This window comes from Gadus morhua, chromosome 5 (genome assembly GCF_902167405.1).
Source record: "Gadus morhua chromosome 5, gadMor3.0, whole genome shotgun sequence".
In the NCBI taxonomy this organism is placed as follows: domain Eukaryota; kingdom Metazoa; phylum Chordata; class Actinopteri; order Gadiformes; family Gadidae; genus Gadus; species Gadus morhua.
The window spans coordinates 22,757,226-22,780,142 of record NC_044052.1 but is presented as its reverse complement, the minus strand read 5'-3'; the positions used below and the strand labels follow the sequence as shown (position 1 = coordinate 22,780,142).

Sequence of the window (22,917 nt, the reverse complement as noted above, 5' to 3'; positions counted from 1 at the left end):
ACTCCCTGAAGTCATGAACCACGACATGGAGGAGAAAGGGATTGTTGCCCGCGTTCGTCTCCCGCCGGAGCCTCGCTGCCGATGGACCATCGCCTCGGCTTCAGGATGCGGTGATTAGCGCTGACCACTGCCGAGGCGGCGGGAAGCAGGGCTCAAGCGGGATACATTCGCGGCCAACAATCCTTTTCTCCTCCATGTCGTGGTTCATGTAGCCTACTTCAGGGAGTCAAAGCCAAAGTTCCTTTCCCCCAATTCATTCTCAACCATGGCTGAGATAACCCCCACTACGAGTCTAGTTGTAGAAATACCAGAGACGAGAGTCCGACGTGTTATGCGCCATCACACCAACAGCAGAACGGTTATCCAAATAACAAGGAAGTGTACAACACTTGCGTTACAGTCCTGGAGCTCTGCTCTATATCTAAATAATATCATATAATACATAGATATCTATATCAAATAATACATATTATCACGGCCAAAAGCTGTGTGCGCGTCCAGACGATATAATGAATCGCAAAGGACTTCGTCGGGTTCTCCGACGTCTGTGGTTCTTCCACTTCCACATCAATCTGAAGTAGACGCGGTCGTTTGAGATTCATAATAACCTATCGTCTGGAGGCTCACACAGCTTTTGGCCGTGATAATATATATTATATATTATATGATATAGATATCTATGTATAATATGGGTTTCTAAGAGCCATTACGATACATCCACCGTAAACAGAGCGCATGGTACCGTGGCTACAAGCTGCTCAGGGCCAGGTGATAATATATATTATATATTATATGATATTCATATCTATGGATAATATGGGTTTTTACGAGCCATTGCGATACATCCACCGTAAACAGAGCGCATGGTACTGTCGGTGGCTACAAGCTGCTCAGGGCCACACCCCCACCCCCCTCCTTGACCTGCCTTGACACGCCCACCGTATACAGAGCGCATGGTAGTGGCTCCAAGCTGCTCAGGGCCACACCCCCACCCCCCTCCTTGACCTGCCTTGACACGCCCACCGAAACAGCGCGTTTGAGGGAAGCTCAATGTGCGACTGTTTCGGAGTGACTGTAACTCTGCACCACGGCTGAATTTCGGGGATGTCTTTGAATACTGTGTTTGTGGCCCACTAATACCTATATTAAAGCATCATAAAATAGAATGGCATGGGATCTTAACGTAGCTGTGGTGACTAAAGAAGTAAAACGTTGGAATGACCAATCAGAAGGCTTGCTGCAAGACACGCTTGACAACGCTGACTGGGAAATGTTCCGGGAGTCCTCCGACAACGTCAGTGAGTTTGCGGAAGTAGTCGGGAACTACATACACCTTCTGGTAAATGACATTATACCATCAGTCAAAATAAAAGTTTTCCCAAATCAGAAGCCATGGGTAGATGGAACTGTCAGGGCAGCACTTTCAGCGCGTACTGCTGCCTATAATGTTGGGATTGCTACAGGGGACATGTTGGACTACAAAGTGGCTGCTTATGGCCTAAGGAAAGTCGTAAAAGCTGCAAAGTGCCGATATAAGGACAAAGTGGAAGCCGACTTCACCGCTGGTGGCCCCGCTAGTGTGTGGAAGGGCCTGCGAATAATGACAGACTTTAAGAACAAGGCCGGCTCGGTGTGTAGCTCTGACCCCTCCCTTGCTGATGAACTCAACACTTTCTTTGCACGGTATGAGATGGAGAGTGAAGATCATAACTCAATGGTAGTCATGGCCGACATGTTTGGGAATAACACCAAACCCCCCTTCATAGTAAGTGAGAGTGATGTGAGGAGGGTGTTCAAAGGGGTAAATGGGAAAAAGGCTGCCGGGCCTGACCAGATCCCTGAAAGGGTCCGTAAATCCTGTGCTGACCAACTAGCTCCAGTGTACACCATGATCTTTAATACATCCCTGGCCCAAGCTGTCGTCCCATCTTGCTTTAAAAAGTCTATCATTGTACGGTGCCCAAAAATAGTAAACCATCATGTTTGAACGATTACCGTCCAGTGGCCCTGACCTCTGCAGTGATGAAATGTTTCGAAAGGCTGGTGAAAAATTACATCTGCACCTCCCTGCCAAACTCGTTCGACCCCCTCCAGTTTGCTTACAAAGCAAACCGAAGCAGAGACGATGCCATCTCCAACCTGCTAAACACCACTCTTACTCATCTGGATGGTGGGGGGGGGAACTATGTGAGGATGCTGTTCATTGATTACAGTTCAGCTTTCAATACCATAGTCCCCCTCCGCCTGATCGACAAGATGAGGTCGCTGGGGATCAACACCCAAATGTGCAACTGGGTGCTCAGCTTCCTTACTGACCGCCCCCAGGTGGTGAAAGTGGAGGGTGGTGTAACCTCTGGGCCGCTGACCCTCAACATCGGTTCCCCCCAGGGCTGTGTTCTGAGCCCGCTGCTGTACAACATCTACACTTATGACTGCACAGCCTCCGGAAGTTCAACCTCCATCATTAAGTTTGCAGACGACACTGTGGTGCTGGGTCTTATCTCTGATAACAACGAGCAGCCCTACCAGAACCAAGTGGCAGACCTGGCACTGTGGCGTCAGTCCAACAATTTGTCCCTAAATATAAAAAAGACAAAGGAAATGGTGGTGGACTTCCGGCGGAAGCAGGACAGCGGGTTCACCCCCCTCATCATCAACGGGGAGCCTGTGGAGAGGGTTCCTAGTTTTAAGTACCTGGGTGTGCACATCCATGAAGACCTAACCTGGACCCTCCACACACAACATGTGACAAAGTCATCTAGGCAGCGACTGTACTTCCTCCGGAGGCTGAGGAAATTCAAGGTCTCCCCTTCCATCCTGAAGACCTTCTACTCCTCAGCCGTGGAGAGCGTCCTCACAGGATGCATCTCCGTCTGGTACGGAAGCTGTACCGCTCAAGACCAGGCCAACCTACAGAGGGTGGTGCGCTCAGCTGAGCGGACTATCAGAGCGTCCCTACCCAACGTGAAGGACATCTACCACAAGAGGGTGGAGTCGAGGGCAAAAAACATCAGGAGGGATGACACACACCCCAATGCCAGCCTCTTCACCCTGCTGCCGTCGGGTAGACGCCTACGAAGCCTTAACTCAAGGACTGAGAGACTTAAGAGAAGTTTTTATCCACAGGCAGTGAGACACTTGAATTCAAATTTTTAATTCAACACCTTATTTTTAAATTTGATTTTATTTACATTTTTTATTTTATCTAAATAAATTAACTAATTTATTTTATTTTATATTTTTATTTATTTTTGCACAGTGTGGAGCATGGACCCCCTTTAACATTTCACTTCAATTTATTGTATGTGACAAATAAAAACACCTGAACTTGAACTTGATGTTATTTCGTCTTTTGGAAACATGAGCCGAATGTTTTTTGCAACCTGCCCGGCAACAGACGATCGCGTCGTCTGTTGCTAGACAGGTTGTCAAGATGTAAACAACTGATGACGTAGGCCGGTACAATTTTCGCCCCCGGTACAATTTTAACGTGACAGCTGCATCCGAATACTTAGAACACATCAGTCAGCCTATGTCCACCGACATACTCTATATTTACATGTATATTATAAACAGTATACTATGTATATATTTTATATTCTTATTTTGTGTGTGTGTGTGTGTGTGTGTGTGTGTGTGTCAGAGATGGGAGTAAGTCCCATACATGCAAGTCTCAAGTCAGTCGCAAGTCTTAGCCCTCAAGTCTCAAGTAAGTCCAAGTCGTCAGTAAGGAGGATCAAGCAAGTCAAGTCCAAGCACAGCTTTAGTCAAGCAAGTCAAGTCAAGTCTCATCATCAAGTCAAGTCAAGTCAAGTCATTATCAATTTTTTTTTTTTCAAATGTCTGTATTTCATCAAACCTGTTTTTCAGTCATTTTTTTTAAATGTAAGAAGATAAGTTACGTAATGAATCAGCTCAACATGAATGAATCTCCAACAGCTTTTTATGTGTGTGTGTGTGTGTGTGTGTGTGTGTGTGTGTGTGTGTGTGTGTGTGTGTGTGTGTGTGTGTGTGTGTGTGTGTGTGTGTGTGTGTGTGTGTGTGTGTGTGTGTGTGAGTGAGTGAGTGAGTGAGTGAGAGAGAGAGGGGTGAACATCAGAACATGTTCATCAGAACAACTGACAGTTGTGAGCCATTACAAATGGCCATTACACCTGCAAAAAATTAAATTTGTCAAAACTTTTGCACTGAGTTGTGACCGATGGGGTCTTGGTGTGATGGCGCATAACACCAACAGCAGAACGGTTATCCAAATAACAAGGAAGTGTACAACACTTGCGTTACAGTCCTGGAGCTCTATATCTAAATAATATCATATAATACATAGATATCTATATCATATAACATATTGTGTGCGCCTCCAGACGATATTATGAATCACAAACGACTTTGTCGGGTTCTGCGACGTCTCTGGTTCTTCCACTTTCACATCAACCTGAAGTCGACTGAACCGTGCGCTGCATGCTGCCGGCTGCCCGCTGCCGGGCGATGGTGCCTCGCGGCAACCGGCGGCATGTCGCAGTTCATGTACTTCAGCGAGTCAAACCAAAGTTCCTTTCCCCCAATTCCTTCTCAACCATGGCTCAGATAACCCCCACGACAGTCTCGTTGTGGAAATACAAGACACGTCAAAGAACCGACAAGAAACACTTGCGTTACAGTGTGTGTATTCACACACACACATGTGGCGCTCGCACGGTCGAGTCTCATTGGCGGGCCAACGTCTCTGGGCGGGCCAGGCAGAGTAAGGGAATGTCACGTTGCGTGGAAGAGGGCGGGTTGCCAGGTTGCAGGTCAGGAGCACTCGCGCACAATAAAACAATGTTCATCTAATATTTTTTTTATTATTATTATTTAAAATATTTAACAAGACTGCAATGACTTGGCAAGTCACATGACTCAAGTCAAGTCAAGTCACAAGTCAGGAAGGGGCAAGTCAAAGTCAAGTCAAGTCTTTCGTTAGTGTTGGTCAAGCAAGCACAAGTCGCAAAACTGGCGACTCGAGTCGGACTCGAGTCAAGTCTTTGACTCGAGTCCCCCCATCTCTGGTGTGTGTGTGTGTGTGTGTGTGTGTGTGTGTGTGTGTGTGTGTGTGTGTGTGTGTGTGTGTGTGTGTGTGTGTGTGTGTGTGCGCGCGCGTCTGTGTTTGTGTTTGTGTTTAATCTGTTGAACACTGACGTCTACTCGGCCTCTCTTGAGGCTCTCCTGCCCGTTCGGTTGCTACACTTATTTCTACTTCAACTGTTGTTGTTGTCCACCTGGTAAATAATGACGCGACCGCCATTATTAATTCCCATTGGTCGAGCGGGTCTCCCTCCTCCCTCCCCTCGAGTCCCGCCGGTTCAGAACTTCAGGAGACCAGACGACCAGTGGCGTATCCAGGACATTTTTACTGGGGTGGCCAAGATGGGACACAAAGCTAGTGTGGGGTGGCCATGGCATAGCGAAGTTTAATACATACACGTACGCAGCCAACTGCGGTTCGAATCCCGGTCCTTTGCTGCATGTCACATCCCCTCTCTCTCCCATGATTTCCTGTCTCATAACTGTCAAATAAAGGTGTCTATGCTGGTAAAATGACTTTTTCTTTTTAAAGTCATTTTTTAAATTCCATTACCACCTATCACAGTCCTCAAGTATATCTGGTTATTTTAATATGTCTATTTTTAATCAGTAATTATGTTCAGAATAAGGTACACATTTTCTAAGAGCCATTTCCTTATAGTGGATTAAAGTCCTCATCTCTTCACAAGTTAAATTAGAGTAGCAAAATTCAACTGCTCTTAACTCATCCTATATAATAACATTAATCAGCTCATCATCTGTGTTACCTGTGTTTGCTTTACTAATTGAGGCGCCATCTTGTGGTTACATAAAACACAGAAATCCAGGCAACAGAACAAACCAAAATGCTTTAAGATAGACCTTATTAAAAAGTGTATCTGTAAGCAAAGGATAAATTAAGCTTGTAAGGAAAAAAACAGAAATATTTGTTGTTCTTTACATGCTTAGTTTATGTTATTATTTAGCTTAGATATAATTTGTTGGAGATACTGGAATTAGATTTTTTTGGTTTGTTCTTTGCTTTGGTGTGTTTTTATTTAACCACAAGATGGCACCTAAATTAGTAAAGCAAACATAGGTAACAATACAGGTGACACAGATGATGGCCTGATGACTGAATAATGTTATTCTAGGATGCCTTGTGATGTATGAAAATGTGCAAAAAGTGGGTTTTCAACCCAGACAGTATTCATGTCCAGGGCCCTGATGAAGGTATAAATGTTGGCTTTGATTCAGCATAAATTATGACGTTTATTTAAATCAAACAGTTAAGCCTAAGAATCACAAATTAACTTGATAAATATACATAAACAATTGTAACATAAACCAAATAAATCTTAACTCCAAAGTATATACTATAAAGTAATGTTATGTAAACCTTCAAACTCTCATGAACAATAGAGAATTCTAATAATAGTAACAAAGTGCAATAGAGGTAGCTAGTTCTTGCTTTTGCCCATTCTCCTGCTACAAAATGCTTTCACATAGGCCATAAGACCACAAGACAAGACTTAAGTCCAATGCAATGCCACCAGACCAAATATAACTTGTAACCCCTTAAATAGCACCTTTGACTCCATTAAAATGTCAAAAAGAAAGGAGGTGTGAACAATGTGCCTAATTTTGTCTATTTATAGGATCTACAAAGGTTTATTTTTACATAACTACCACTCTTACAACTCACTTTTAATAACACAATTAACACATATTGCATCTCAAGCATTTGTGGCATTTGAATGCAACAAACAAGTCACAGCTTGTTCTTGTGTTATAGCTACTTAAATCTAGACTGTCACTATGTTTCACACACTGGTTGGCCAAAAATATAACATTAGCTCTATTGAACACACACATCTGCAAAAAACACCATCAGTCTTCAGTCCAGAAAACATCTTTATATATTTCATGGCGGTATCCAAAACACTAACGTTACATGCTTAACTTGGTTTGCAGGCTGCTAAGCTAGCTAGTGCAGTGTAGTTCGTCTTTTAGCTGCTACTTAGTGCTGGATAAATTTTTCCTACACATTCAGAGGGAACTACGATATAACTAAACATTAAATTACCATACCTCTCAACGACAGATTTCAGCGTCTTTATCGTTTTTATATTGTTCACGTTGTCACTGTGACCGTAGTCGTCCTCCTGTTGCACGGACCAGCAGCATGTGCAGCGCGCTCATCTCATGGGTCACCTGACCTGCATAGCTAAATGTCCGCCGAGCAGAAATCAGCTCTCACAGCCTCAGCACGACCATTACTGTGTTAGTTAAAAATGTAAAACTGACCCTAAATCAGTTGATCAGCGGTCATCATTGATTGACAGCATTTCTCTTATTTCTTGTGTTGACGAACTTGACCAACTACCTATCAGATCTGGGGTGGCCACAGGGGTGGCCAATGAGCTTTCAGGGGTGGCCCTGGCCACCCCAGGCCACCCCCCAGAATCGCCACTGCAGACGACCATCCTCCACACTCAGCATGGGGGCGTTGGGACTGCTGCTGCTGCTGGGGCTCCTCTCCGGGGGGTCTGCAGGTAGGACCCTTCAGAGCGTCTCGGTCCAAACTATATATAGAACCGGAACTAGAACTATTGTGGTCCCGAAGCAGTGCTTAGTTTCGCTGTCTTTACTGTTGATATGAAACTGCGTTTGTGTACAATCTCAAACTCAAACAACTAATCCACAGGATGATTAATCATTCACTTGTTCCGATCTTTAAAACGAATTTTCAGAAACCAGTTTGCGTTTTGTTTCGACTGCGTTTCATTTTGTGTCCGAGCTGAGAAAACGAAAGTTAGTCTGAGACTAAACCGGATGACGATGTTTGGTTTCTGAATCTGTTCTTAAAGTCAACAGATGTGTTGGTTTATCAGAACCACTTTCATACTGTTCGACCCTACTCACTTTAATTCTTTATCAATTCATCATATCAACCTAGCTATCAACACAGACAGCTAGGTTAACCCATTCCCCTTATACAACACAGATAGCTAGGTTAACCCATTCCCCCTATACAACACAGATAGCTAGGTTAACCCATTCCCCCTATACAACACAGATAGCTAGGTTAACCCATTCCCTGTATACAACACAGATAGCTAGGTTAACCCATTCCCCCTATACAACACAGATAGCTAGGTTAACCCATTCCCCCTATACAACACAGATAGCTAGGTTAACCCATTCCCCCTATACAACACAGATAGCTAGGTTAACCCATTCCCCTATACAACACAGATAGCTAGGTTAACCCATTCCCTGTATACAACACAGATAGCTAGGTTAACACATTCCCTGTATATAACACAGATAGCTAGGTTAACCCATTCCCTATATACAACACAGATAGCTAGGTTAACCCATTCCCCTTTACAACACAGATAGCTAGGTTAACCCATTCCCCCTATACAACACAGATAGCTAGGTTAACCCATTCCTAGTTGAGTGGAGGATTCAAATGAAGCTTAGACAAAGCGTTTCACTGTAACCTGGAGAGATGTCAATACAGTTGAAAGAAATCCTCCATAAATGTTCGGTAGACAGGGGGCGGAGCCGCATACTGGGGGGGAGGGGGCGGGGCCACATGCTGAGGGGGGGGGGGGGGGGGGGCACATGCTGGGGGGGAGGGGGCGGGACCACATGCTGGGTGTGAGGGGGCGGACCCACATACTGGGGGGGGTGGGCGGAGTCACACGCTGGGGGGGGGAGGGGGCGGAGCTACATGCTGGGGGGGGGCACATGCTGGGGGGGGAGGAGGGGGTGGAGCCACACGCTGGGGGGGGGTCTGTCTGTCTGTCTGTCTCAAGTGATGTACAGCCTTAACCTGTCTGTCTGTCTGTCTGTCTGTCTGTCTGTCTGTCTGTCTGTCTGTCTGTCTGTCTGTCTGTCCACAGTGATTCACTCTCTGAGGTATTTCGACACGGGGTCGTCTGGCCTCTCATCCTTCCCAGAGTTTGTGTCTGTTGGGATGGTGGATGAGGTTCAGTTTGTTCACTATGACAGCGTCAGTGAGAGAGCCGTACCCAAACAGGCCTGGATGGACCAGCTCACCAGAGACCGCCCAAACTACTGGGACACGGAGACTAGAATATATCAGGGTGACCAGCAGGTCTTCAAGGTCAACATAGAGATTGTTAAGAAGCGCTTCAACCAGACGGGAGGTATGTTCATACATTATATATGCACACACACACACACACACACACACACACACATACACACACACACACACACACACACACACACACACACACACACACACACACACACACACACACACACACACACACACACACACACAGGAGCACACACACGCAGGAGCACACACACACACACACAGGAGCACACACACGCAGGAGCACACACACACACGCAGGAGCACACACATGCACGCAGGACCACACACACACACACACGCACGTTTCCATGACTACCAACACACCCACATGTCCAGAGGCCACAGTACTGACCACAGAGGGCATCCCATAATACCTCTAGAGCAGCACCCAGACAGACAGACAGTTAACCTACAGACAGACAGACAGTTGACCTACAGACAGACATACAGTTGACCTACAGACAGACAGACAGTTAACCTACCGACAGACAGACAGTTAACCTACCGACAGACAGACAGTTAACCAACAGACTGACAGACAGTTAACCTTCAGACAGACAGACAGTTAACCTACAGACAGACAGTTAACCTTCAGACAGACAGACAGTTAACCTACAGACAGACAGACAGTTAACCGACAGACAGACAGACAGTTAACCTACAAACAGACAGTTAATCTCTCTCTCTCTCTCTCTCTCTCTCTCTCTCTCTCTCTCTCTCTCTCTCTCAGGTGCCCACGTGTATCAGAGGATGTCTGGCTGTGAGTGGGATGATGAGGATGATACTACTTATGGTCATGAACAGTATGCCTACGATGGAGAGGACTTCCTAGCGTTTGACCTGAAGACCCTGACCTGGGTCGCTGCAGTACGTCAGGCTGTCCCCTCCAAACTGAGATTGGATCAGAATAGAGCTGGTAATCAACGCAAGAAGAACTACCTCACCAAGGAGTGTGTTGATTTGCTGAAGAAGCTACTGGCCTATGGGAAGAGCACTCTGCAGAGAACAGGTAGAGTCACATGACCTGGTGGGTGTGACCGACTCATGTCTGGTGGATTAACTGATACACTACAGCAGTAGTGAACCCCCCCCCCCCTCCCCGTGGGTCGGCTGTATCCATTACCAACCCCACTCACACTCGGCCTATACTGCTGGAATAAAAAATGATTTATTTTTATTTTTATCATTAAGCAGATTTCGCCCACTGCTATAAGCAATAGGAGGCTGGTTGGATAAGAAAGAAACACGTCAACATCAGCATTGGCTGTAATGTAGTTTTTTTTAAATCAAAAGGAACATTAAATGTCGGCTACAAGACGCGTCATTTTATCATGGACAAAAATCATGTGCACTTAACGTGAACAACATTCACATCACCTGAATAATCAAGTGAATAACAGTTAACTATCAGACCAATCGCTAAACACTTCACCAGACTTAGCCATTAATAAAGCTATATTGTAAGACGCCAACATCCCGCTTTCACTTTGATTGGCGTTCCGGGCGAACAGGATGTTGATTGTAGGACGCTGTTACCAGGATGAGCCTTGCGGCGGTGGAAGGATTGGAGGCAGTATGAAAGATGTTAGTAAGGCCGTGGGCCTGAATTTATTCCGGTACCAAAAATGTCCATCAGGAGGCAAAAAAAAAATGAATAATGAATAAACACAAAAAAAAAAAACCAATCAATAATTCTAAATAACTTCAAATAATCAAAAAAACAACGGTCCTCCCCTCGGCACTAATAAAGCCCTTGGCTGATCTAAGAGCCAGGTGTTGTCACCCGCTCACCTCAGACCCTTCTGCCCCACCTACATGATTTGGACCTGAATATATCCTACCCGGCCTGACCCATACCCCTCTTAATTCAATTAACCCTCCCCTACACATTTCCGATTTACCTATACCCACCCCTAGTTACCCACCTTACCCCAGACCTATTCGTCTAAAACCTATCCTTACCCTCTACTTCCCTGACACCTTAAATATTCCCCAAGTACCCCAACACATCCCTCTCCTCGCACACACTTGGTCTCGCCCGTCTGACGTCACCCCCACACCGCACAAATGTTCTTCCGGACTTCACGTCGGGTCCTCCCGCAGCCCCCGGCACCCGGAAGCCAGCGCAACCGTAACGTGAGTGTTTTTACGTTGTCCTTGTTTGTACCGTGTCCCCTGACCGGCTTCCTCATAACGTGTGTTTTTTGTGTGTTGCAGGTGGCGTCATGAATGTGTTTGAATGTTCTGTGTGTGTTAAATAAAAGGGTACTTGTAAATCCCGGTGTCAGTCCTGTTTTTATCCATTGCCTGCAGTAACGGGCAGCCGCCCCGTTACATTACCCCCCTCCCGTACAGACGACTCCTGTCGTCCCAGGGAAGGAAAAGCCTTCCAAGCCGGGCTCCATGCTCACTCCTTCCCCCCCCGCTTCCGGGATGCGGGAAAGGAAATCCGCCACTCTGTTTGTAGCCCCAGGCCGGTAGGTCACGGTGAACCTGTATGGCTGGAGAGACAGGTACCACCTGGTGACCCGGGAGTTCGTGTCACGCATCCTCTCCAGCCACTGAAGTGCTCTGTGGTCGGTCTCCAGATGAAAAGGTCTCCCCAAGAGGTAATACCTCAGGGAGTCGAGGGCCCTCTTAATCGCCAGGCACTCCAGCTCCACAGCCGAGTACCGCCTCTCCCTCGGGACCAGCTTCCGGCTGATGTATGCGACAGGCCTCCGGAACCCGTCCACCTCCTGAAGCAGGACTGCACCGAGCCCCACCCCAGAGGCGTCTGTCTGGACAATGAACGGCCTATCGAAGTCTGGGCTCAGCAGGACAGAGTCGCCGCAGACTGCCCCCTTCAGGTCCTGGAAGGCTGATTCGCACTGCTCCGTCCAGACCACTCTGTTTGGTGCCGCCGCCCTGGTGAGATCAGAAAGGGGAGAAGCCCTCTCGGAAAAATTAGGAATAAACCTCCGATACCATCCCGCTAAGCCTAAAAAAGATCTCACCTTCTTTTTGGTGGTCGGAGGTGTGCAGTTGCGCATGGCGTCCACTTTCTCCACTTGTGGTCGGATCACACCCTCACCGATCACGTAGCCCAGGTAGCTGACTTCTTTCTGCCCCAGGGCACACTTCTTCGGATTTATGGTCAGCCCTGCTCCCCGAATCCGTCCAAAGACCTGCTTGAGGTGGTCCAGATGATCCTGCCAGGTGTTGCTGTAAATCACCACATCATCCAGGGACGCTGCAGCAAACTCATGGACTCCTGCCAGTATGGTGTCCATGAGCCTCTGGAAACTGGCTGGCGCCCCCTGCAGGCCAAACGGCATCACCCGAAAATGGTAGAGGCCAAATGGGGTCCGGAAAGCCGTGACCTCCTTTGCTCCCTCCCTCAGTGGCACTTGCCAATAGCCCCGGAAAAGATCGATCGTAAAAAAATGTACTTCGCCTTCCCTAGGCGTTCCAGCAGATCGTCAATTCGGGGCATTGGGTAGGGGTCCACCTTGCTGAGGGTATTGACTTGCCGGAAGTCTATACAGAATCTGATGGTACCATCTCGCTTCGGCACCAGCACCACTGGGCTGCACCAGTCACTGGAGGAAGGCTCTACGACTCCCAGCGATAGCATGACATCAAGCTCTTCCCGCAAGGCGCCCACCAACCTTTCTGGCACCCGGTAGCTCCTCCGCTGAGGGGACGCGTCTGGTTGCAGGATGATGTTGTGCTCCACGGCCGTCATACGCCCAGGTTTCTCCTGGAACAAGTTGGGGTCCAAAAGCTCCTTTACTTGATCCTGCTGGTCTTCCTCCAGATGGGAAATGTCCACCCTCTGTGAGGTGGTCTTGACCGGGAAAAACTGCTCCTCTGGCTCCTCTTCCTCAGTCACCGCCCGGACAAACAGCGTCTCCACTTGGCCTCTGGAATGGAATTCTTTCAAGGGGTTGACATGAAAAGTTTGTTTCTTCTTACCCCGCTCTGGCATGTGGACCTCATAGGTGACCTCTCCCGTCCTCCTGGTGATCTCATAGGGGCCATGCCACTTAGCCAGGAGTTTGTTGTCATCTGTGGGCAGTAGGAGCAGCACCTTTTGGCCCGGCACAAAGGTCCTTTCCCTGGCTTTTCCATCATACCAGGTTTCTGTTTTTTCTGCGCCAGCTCCATGTTCTGATGCGCCAGTGCAGACATCTCTTCCAGCCGGTTCCTCATCTGGATGACATACAGTGCCACATTCTGATTCTCTTCTTTGGGCCCCTCCCAGAGCTCCTTCAACAGGTCCCAAGGCCCCCTCACTTGCAGACCATAAAGAAGCTCAAAGGGAGAGAAGCCTGTGGAGGCCTGTGGCACTTCCCTGTATGCAAACAGGAGGTACGGCAGCCACTCGTCCCAATCCTTTCCGGTCTGCGAGACAAAGCGGCGGAGCATGGTTTTGAGGGTACGGTTAAACCGTTCCACTAACCCGTCTGTCTGGGGATGATAAGGCGTGATCTTGATGCCTTTAATGCCTAACAGACTGTAAACTTGCCTCAGAAGTGTGGACAGAAAATTAGTGCCCTGATCAGTCAGTACCTCTCTTGGCACTCCCACCCGTGAAAATAGCTGCACGAGGCAATTGGCCACCTGTCTTGCCTTGATGTTCTTGAGAGGAAATGCTTCTGGGTATCTAGTGGCATAGTCACACAACACTAAGATGTAACGGTACCCCCCTTTACTTCTCTCTAGTGGGCCAACTATATCCATCCCAATGCGTGAAAAAGGTGTGTCAATGATCGGCAGAGAATGTAGGTGTGCACGTGGGACTGCCCTACCTGAGGTAAGCTGACGCCCTGGACATGCACGGACGAAACTGGATACATCTGTGTACATATTCGGCCAGCTAAACCGGCTCCCTATTCTGGCAAGTGTTTTGTTTTTCCCTAGATGTCCAGACCATGGGATAGAATGGGCCAGGGTCATCACCTTCTCTCTTATCGGGCCGGGCACCACCAAGTTCTCACACTCCCCTTTTACTTGATACAGGATATCATTCTTCAAAATGTACCTTGCATCCTGCGTACCGCTACTTGTGCTCTGTGTCCCTTTGACACCCCCTGTGGCTTTCTGAAACCATAGCTCCCGTGTCTTATCCTGTCTCTGCAACTCCACAATGTTTGTGGGTATGTCCATCTCCAATGCCCTGCTTGGTTGTGTCCACTCTTGCTTCTCTTGACCAGCTTCAACTGTAATTTTCTGTCTGCGTTTCTCCTGCCTTGACAAACGCTTCCGCTCCCCTCTACTCTCCACGTCCAGCACCAATTCATTCTCCGCAAAGGGAAGTGCCCTCAACTCACTAACCCTTTGGGCCCTAGTAACTGCATTACAGTGCTTAACCTGGGGGATTAAATCACATAAAATAGGTAGATCATGCCCCAAGACAACTTTATAAGGCAGCTGGGGTGCTACAGCAACAGACATGAAAAAGGTCTGGCCACTCACGGTAAGAAAAATCTCAGCAGTAGGATAACTCTTAACATCGCCATGGACACAGCATACTTTAACTGGGGGTTGCACCCTACACTCCTCCAACGGGATTAGACTCTGATGAACCAGTGTTTGTGAACTGCCAGTATCAACAAGAGCTTTTACAGCTTCTCCATTGACCAAAACCTGAACTGAGTGACCTGTGCTGTTAGGTGCATGTTGTGTGTGTGGTCTCGGTGCATAGCACATGTTTGTGTCCTGTGTTTTCTTCTCCTGACAGTTTTGTCTAGTGTGACCCGGTTTCCCACAGTGAAAACAGTTACCGTCCTGTCTGGTACCATCTGGCCATCTATTATAACTGGTGGACCTACCATAAGACTGACCACGCTTCTCATCACCCCCATCAGATTTCCTTCCGGCTGAGCTCCACCAGCTTGTGCTGGGGCCTCTGGTGCCTAGTCGAGCCGACTGGAACACTTCTGCCAACCTGGCTGCCTCCTCTGCTGTCTTGGGATCATGCTCTCGGATCCAGATGGCCATATCCTCGCCCAGCATATCCATAAACTGTTCCAGGATGAACATCTCTGTGATCTCCTTCACTGAATGCTTCTCGGGCCTGATCCACTTCTGGAGGTATTCTTTTAGTCTGACATACAATTCTCTTGGTGTCTCACCCGGCAAAATCTCTGACGTACGGAATTTCTGTCGGTAGGTCTCAGGCCTTATATTGTACTTTTTCATAATGGCCTCCTTCACCAGTATGTAGTCGTCCGTGTCCTCCATGTCCATGGCGACGAATGCACCGCGAGCCTTCCCAGTGAGCAGTGGCACAATCCGTATGGTCCATGTGGACTCCGGCCACCTGCAGGTCACTGCCACCCTCTCGAACGTGGCTAGGAAGTGTTCGATGTCATCCTCTTTCGATAGCGGTTGAAGCTTAGGATCCTTAAACCTCGTTTCTCTGGAGTCTCCCGTCAGCGTGTTGGCTCTTGACGACCCACTGCTTAGGATGTTTCCCACCTCACCCTGGAGTAGCTGGAATTGGTGGCTCATCACCTTCCAGCGCTGATCCTGGGACTGTACTACTTTCTCCCATCTGCTTTCCCTCACTTCTTGGGCCTGTAGCATTATCTTCATCATGCTCGCCAGCTCCGACACTACTCCCTCTGCTGGGCTACCGGTTCCCAAGGGTCCCTCTCCCTCTGTTGGCCGGGTGCTGGTGGTATCCACCTGTTCCTCTTCCCGCTGGTGACGTACATCGCCCTCTTTGGCCGGCTTGGCTTTTGGTCCCATCTTCCACACTGCCCCCTGTTGAGGCGCTCCGGTTTCTTCTGACACCAATTGTTACCAGGACGAGCCTTGCGGCGGAGGAAGGATTGGAGGCAGTATGAAAGATGTTAGTAAGGCCGTGGGCCTGAATTTATTCCGGTACCAAAAATGTCCATCAGGAGGCAAAAAAAAAATGAATAATGAATAAACACAAAAAAAAAACCCCAATCAATAATTCTAAATAACTTTCAATAATCAAAAAAACAACGGTCCTCCCCTCGGCACTAATAAAGCCCTTGGCTGATCTAAGAGCCAGGTGTTGTCACCCGCTCACCTCAGACCCTTCTGCCCCACCTACATGATTTGGACCTGAATATATCCTACCCGGCCTGACCCATACCCCTCTTAATTCAATTAACCCTCCCCTACACATTTCCGATTTACCTATACCCACCCCTAGTTACCCACCTTACCCCAGACCTATTCGTCTAAAACCTATCCTTACCCTCTACTTCCCTGACACCTTAAATATTCCCCAAGTACCCCAACACACCCCTCTCCTCGCACACACTTGGTCTCGCCCATCTGACGTCACCCCCACACCGCACAAATGTTCTTCCGGACTTCACGTCTGGTCCTCCCGCAGCCCCCGGCACCCGGAAGCCAGCGCAACCGTAACGTGAGTGTTTTTACGTTGTCCTTGTTTGTACCGTGTCCCCTGACCGGCTTCCTCATAACGTGTGTTTTTTGTGTGTTGCAGGTGGCGTCATGAATGTGTTTGAATGTTCTGTGTGTGTTAAATAAAAGGGTACTTGTAAATCCCGGTGTCAGTCCTGTTTTTATCCATTGCCTGCAGTAACGGGCAGCCGCCCCGTTACAGACGCCTTGAACGGTGATCCCTCAGAGACTGGAGTAGGCCGGATCTTTGGATGCCTTGTCAGGATGTTTTTTAAATGAATGTTCCTGTAACCGTGAGGGTTTCATGGCCTCATTAGAGAAAACGTGATCTCAGAGCAGGCACATAGGTAAACCACTGGTGATCTCTGAAGGAATAAATCCATCATTTATGCAATTGACATTTTACTGTCTGCCCTTTTTCTTGCTATCCGCCATGTTTCATTGTGTTGTGTTGGTTACTGAACTGTTAACCCGTGAACTTGGGTTATGTTTATCATCGTTACTATAGAGATCATGACGATAGCTGCTGTAACGGGAGTCCGGGCGTGTGCAGGACCGAACCGCGCTGTATGATCACTGTTACACTGAGCACAGAGAGTGAAGAGTAGCTGAGACGGTAGAGGGGTTAGAAACCCATGAATGAAAATAGGCTATTTATTTATTTCAGGTACCCTATTTTTGTACCAAAAAGGTTTGAAAACCATGAAAGTTTAAATATATATTTATTTTTCTCTCTCTCTCCCCCCCCTCTCCCTCTCCCCCCCCCTCTCTCTCCAGAGCGTCCGCGGGTGTCTCTGCTCCAGAGGAGCCCCTCCTCCCCAGTGGTGTGCCATGCTACAGGCTTCTACCCTGACAGGGTGGTGGTGTTCTGGAGGAGAGACGGCCAGGAGCTCCATGAGCAGGTGGACCCCGGGGAGGTCCTCCCCAACCACGACGGGACCTTCCAGGTCAGCGTGGACCTGGACCTCACGGCCGTCCCACAGGAGGACTGGGGGAGGTACGAGTGTGTGGTCCAGCTGAAAGGCATCGAGGACATCCCCATCCCCCTGGACCCCGCCCTCATCAGGACCAACGGGGGTAAGACTGGTGGTGGAGGGGATGGAGGTGGTGGATTGTGGGTAAATTAGTTACATGAATAGGGCTAGGCTCAGATCAGTCCCTGAGTGACCCTGAGCTCCCGAACACATTTTAGAGGAATAGTTACACTGACGTTCAGCTCAGTGGACTATGCAGCTCTATAGATCTAGATCCATCTAGCTCACTGGACTATACAGCTCTATAGTTCTAGATCCATCTAGCTCACTGGACTATACAGCTCTATAGTTCTAGATCCATCTAGCTCACTGGACTATACAGCTCTATATATCTAGAACCGTCCAGCTCACTGGACTATACAGCTCTATAGATCTGGATACATCTAGCTCACCGGACCATACAGCTCTATAGATCTAGATACATCTAGCTCACTGGACTATACAGCTCTATAGATCTAGATCCATCTAGCTCACTGGACTATACAGCTCTGTAGATCTAGATCCATCTATCTCACTGGACTATACAGCTCTATAGATCTAGATACATCTAGCTCATGACCTCACCTCCTCCCATTCTGCTACATCCCAGGTTCTTCTGACAGCTGCTCTGGGAACACTGAGGGGCAGAATCCGGCTCCTGAGGCCCAACCTTTGACCACAGTCAGTACTTTACCACTTTACAATACTTATTCAAGGCAAGGCAAGGCAAGGCAACTTTATTTATATAGCACTTTTCATACACAAGGCAGACTCAAAGTGCTTCACATATAAACATTGTCATACAATAAAATAAAATAATAGATAAGTAAAAGAAAAACATATGCAAAGAAATGGTTAAAATAGAAAAAGGCATTTTAGTATTAAAATAGAAAATAAAGGCAAAGTTAAAAAAGCTTTTTAGAAAGTGCAATGTATTTAAGATTTTAGCAGAAAGCTATAGCAAACATAAAAGTCTTCAGTCTTGTTTTAAAGGTGCTCAGAGTTGGGGCAAGTCTTAAATCCTCTGGGAGTTTATTCCAGCTATTTGTTGCATAGTAACTAAATCCTGCTTTCCCATGTTTTGTGTTTACTCTGGGGATAATTAACAGATTAGTCTCAGAGGATCTTAGTGGTCTAGAAGGCTGATGTAGTGGAAGCATATCAGTTAAATATTTTGGGCCTAAACCATGTAGGGATTTATAGGTTAGCAACATGATATGTTGCTAACCTCCACCTCAAGCTGGTGTGTAGTGAGCGTTCTGGCACCGATTGGCTGCAGTGCATCACCCAAGTGGGTGCTACATATTGGTGGTGGTTAGTGAGGTCCCCCCTTCACTTTAGGCGTCTTTGAGTGTTATTAATTATTATTATTCTTCATGTTTAACCTCTGTTTTCCTTTTATACCTAGTCTGTTTTACATAGTTTTGAATGATGACTATATGCTCTGTAAGGTGACCTTGGGTGTCTTGAAAGGCGCCTCTAAATTAAATGTATTATTATTATTATTTATTATTATTATGATTTTAAAATCAATTCTCTGACCTACAGGAAGCCAATGTAACGATTTCAGAATTGGTGTAATATGATCAAATTTTTTGGTCTTTGTTAGAACTCTAGCAGCAGCATTCTGAACAAGCTGAATCTTCCTCAGAGTTTGTTTTGGAAGACCTGTGAGGAGACCATTGCAGTAATCAAGCTTACTAGTGATAAAGGCATGTACAAGTTTTTGTAAGTCTTCGGTGGACATGAGCCCTCTAAGTCTTGCTACATTTTTAAGGTGATAATATGCCGATTTTGTAACTGATTTGATGTGACTGTCAAAATGTAAATCTGAATCCATGATAACCCCTAGATTTCTGGCTTTGATTGAGGTTTTCAGGGACAGAGAGTGAAGGTGTTGGGTTACTTTAAGCCTTTCCGTTTTAGAACCAAATACAATTATCTCTGTTTTGTCCTCATTTAGTTGAAGGAAATTTCGGCACATCCATTCCTTCACTTGCTCAATGCACTGGCACAGCAGATCTATGGGCCGATAGTCATTTGGTGATAGCGATACATAGATTTGCGTGTCATCAGCATAGCAATGATGGTCAATATTGTTATTTTGCATGATTTGCCCTAGTGGGAGCATGTAGATGTTGAATAAAGAGGGTCCTAAGATCGAACCTTGTGGGACTCCACATGTCACGTTGGTTGATTCTGATACAAAGTCGCCAATGGAAACAAAGTAGTTCCTATTTTGTAGGTAGGACCTGAACCAATTTAAGACAGTGCCTGAAAGCCCCACCCAGTTTTCTAACCTTTCCAGAAGTAATGTATGGTCTACAGTGTCGAATGCAGCACTGAGGTCAAGTAGCATTAGTATTGAGGTTTTGCCAGAGTCTGTGTTAAGACGGATGTCGTTTACAACTTTAATAAGGGCGGTCTCAGTGCTGTGCAGGGGTCGAAATCCTGATTGGAAGGTGTCATAGCAACCAGTTGATGCCAGGAAGTGATTTAGTTGCTGGAGGACAACTTTCTCAATGATTTTACTTATGAAGGGTAGATTTGATATTGGTCTGTAGTTGTTAATAATAGAGGCATCTAGGCTCCGCTTTTTTAAAAGGGGTTTAATAACTGCAGTTTTCAAAGCTTTTGGGAACTTGCCTGACTGGAGAGAGTTGTTAACTATCTGCAATATGTCTACTGCTAGGCAGTCGAAAACATTCTTAAAGAGGTTGTTAGGTATAGTATCAAGGCAACAGGTGGATGGCTTTAGTTGTGTCACAGTTTCCACAAGATTTTGAGAGTCTATAACATTAAAGCATGCCATCCTTGCCACGTTACTTTTGCCTGAACAGGGTGGTAGTCCAACATTTTTGTTTGACGTGGAGATATTGATGGCGCGTCTGATACCTTCAATTTTATCAATATAAAAAGCTGCAAACTCATTGCATATCTGCGTGGAATGGAGATCAGGTGGAATTTCTGTTGGGGGGTTGGTCAGTCTGTCAACAGTTGCAAATAGGGTTTTTGCATTATTAGTGTTGGTGTGTGTGTCCTGGAACCGTCACCTTATCGTGGTGGAGAGGTTTGCGTGTCCCTGTGAACCTGAGAGCTGTGTTGTCGGGAGCCTTGTGCTCCTGGTAGGGTCTCTCATGGCAGAGTGGTCTCAGGTGAGGGGCCAGACTAAGAATGGTTCAAAAAACTCCAATGAAGAACGAAAAAAGAGGAGATGTGACCCGGCCCGGAGGAAGCCCGGGGCCCCCGTCTGGAGCCAGGCCCAGACGGAGGGCTCGATGGCGAGCGCCTGGTGGCCGGGTTTGCCACGGAGCCCGGTCGGGCACAGCCCGAACAAACTACGTGGCACCCCCCCTCTCTTCATCCCATGGGCCCACCACCTGTGGGAAGACCCGTTGGGGTCGGGTGCGCAGCCACATGGGTGGCAGCGAAGGTCAGGGGTCTCGACGGACCAGACCCGGGCGGCAGAAGCTGGCTCTGGGGACGTGGAACGTCACCTCGCTGTGGGGAAAGGAACCGGAGCTTGTGAGGGAGGTGGAGCGCTATCAGTTAGATCTGGTGGGGCTTACCTCCACGCACAGTCTCAGCTCTGGTACCGTACTCCTGGATAAGGGTTGGACTCTATTCTTCTCCGGAGTTGCCGAGGGCGTGAGGCGCCGGGCGGGTGTGGGGATACTCATAAATCCCCGGCTGAGCGCCGCGGTGTTGGAGTTTACCCCGGTAGACGAGAGGGTCGCCTCCCTGCGCCTAAGGGTTGTAGGGGGGAAAACTCTGACTGTTGTTTGTGCATATGCACCAAACAGCAGCTCAGAGTACTCGGCCTTCTTGGAGACCCTGAATGGAGTCCTGTATGGGGCTCCAGTAGGGGACTCCGTAGTTCTGCTGGGAGACTTCAACGCCCACGTGGGTAACGATGGAGACACCTGGAGAGGCGTGGTGGGGAGGAACGGCCTCCCTGATCTAAACCCGAGCGGTCGTTTGTTATTGGACTTCTGTGCTAGTCATGGATTATCCATAACAAACACCATGTTCGAACATAAGGGTGCTCATAAGTGTACCTGGTACCAGAGTACCCTAGGCCGAAGATCGATGATCGATTTCGTGATCGTGTCATCTGATCTGAGGCCGCATGTTTTGGACACTCGGGTAAAGAGAGGGGCGGAACTGTCAACCGACCACCATCTGGTTGTGAGTTGGATCAGGGAATGGGGGAAATTTCCGGATAGACCTGGTAAGCCCAAACGAGTAGTGCGGGTGAACTGGGAACGTCTGGAGGAGGCCCCCGTCCTAGGTATCTTCAACTCACACCTCCGGCGGAGCTTTTCTGGCATTCCTGTGGAGGTTGGGGGCATTGAGCCGGAGTGGGCGGTGTTCAAAGCCTCCATTGCTGAAGCTGCGGTGGCTAGCTGTGGCCTCAGGGTCTTAGGCTCCTCAAGGGGCGGTAACCCTCGGACACCGTGGTGGACACCGGTGGTCAGGGAAGCCGTCCGACTGAAGAAGGAGGCCTTCCGGGATATGATATCCTGGAGGACTCCTGACTCGGTTGCAGGGTACCGACAGGCTCGAAGGGCTGCAGCGGCTGCCGTGTCGGAGGCTAAGCAGCGGGTGTGGGAGAAGTTCGGAGAGGCCATGGAGAAGGACTTTCGGTCGGCACCAAAGTGTTTCTGGAAGACTATCCGGCACCTCAGGAGGGGGAAACGGGGAACCATCCAAGCTGTGTACAGTAAGGATGGGACTCTGTTGACCTCAACTGAGGAGGTCGTCGGACGTTGGAAGGAACACTTTGAGGAACTCCTGAATCCGAATAACACGCCCTCTATGTTGGAGGCAGAGCTCGAGGTTGATGGTGTTTCGTCGTCAATTTCCCTGGTGGAGGTCACTGAGGTAGTCAAACATCTCCGCAGTGGCAAAGCCCCAGGGATTGATGAGATCCAGCCAGAAATGCTAAAGGCTCTGGGTGTTGAGGGGCTGTCATGGTTGACACGCCTATTCAACATTGCGTGGGAGTCGGGTACAGTGCCAAAGGAGTGGCAAACCGGGGTGGTGGTTCCCCTGTTCAAAAAGGGGGACCAGAGAGTGTGTGCCAATTACCGGGGTATCACACTTCTCAGCCTCCCTGGTAAAGTCTACTCCAAGGTGCTGGAAAGGAGGGTTCGGCCGATCGTCGAACCTCAGATTGAAGAGGAACAATGCGGTTTTCGCCCCGGACGTGGAACTACGGACCAGCTCTTCACTCTCGCAAGGATCCTGGAGGGGGCCTGGGAGTATGCCCATCCGGTCTACATGTGTTTTGTGGATCTGGAGAAGGCGTATGACCGGGTCCCCCGGGAG

The 22,917-nt window shown here is 48.1% G+C and overlaps 3 protein-coding genes across 3 annotated transcripts in view; all 3 read left to right on the top strand.

Annotated features, from left to right (window-relative positions):
- Positions 1-22,917, top strand: part of LOC115544457 (uncharacterized) — a 993,561-nt gene that overhangs the window by 805,320 nt on the left and 165,324 nt on the right. The gene's annotated exons all lie outside the window — the stretch shown is intronic.
- LOC115544474 (class I histocompatibility antigen, F10 alpha chain-like) overlaps positions 5,218-22,917 on the top strand; it is a 126,880-nt gene continuing 109,180 nt past the window's right edge. Inside the window, exon 1 of the mRNA XM_030357460.1 lies at positions 5,218-5,354. The gene's annotated coding sequence lies outside the window, so the exon portion shown is untranslated. The remainder of the gene's footprint in view (positions 5,355-22,917) is intronic.
- On the top strand, positions 7,525-11,508 carry LOC115544486 (class I histocompatibility antigen, F10 alpha chain). The gene is made up of 5 exons (XM_030357480.1): positions 7,525-7,598; positions 8,958-9,224; positions 9,912-10,190; positions 11,179-11,317; positions 11,399-11,508. Exons 1-5 carry the CDS (start codon positions 7,544-7,546, stop codon positions 11,418-11,420), a joined length of 762 nt encoding a protein of 253 aa, XP_030213340.1. The 5' UTR covers positions 7,525-7,543; the 3' UTR covers positions 11,421-11,508.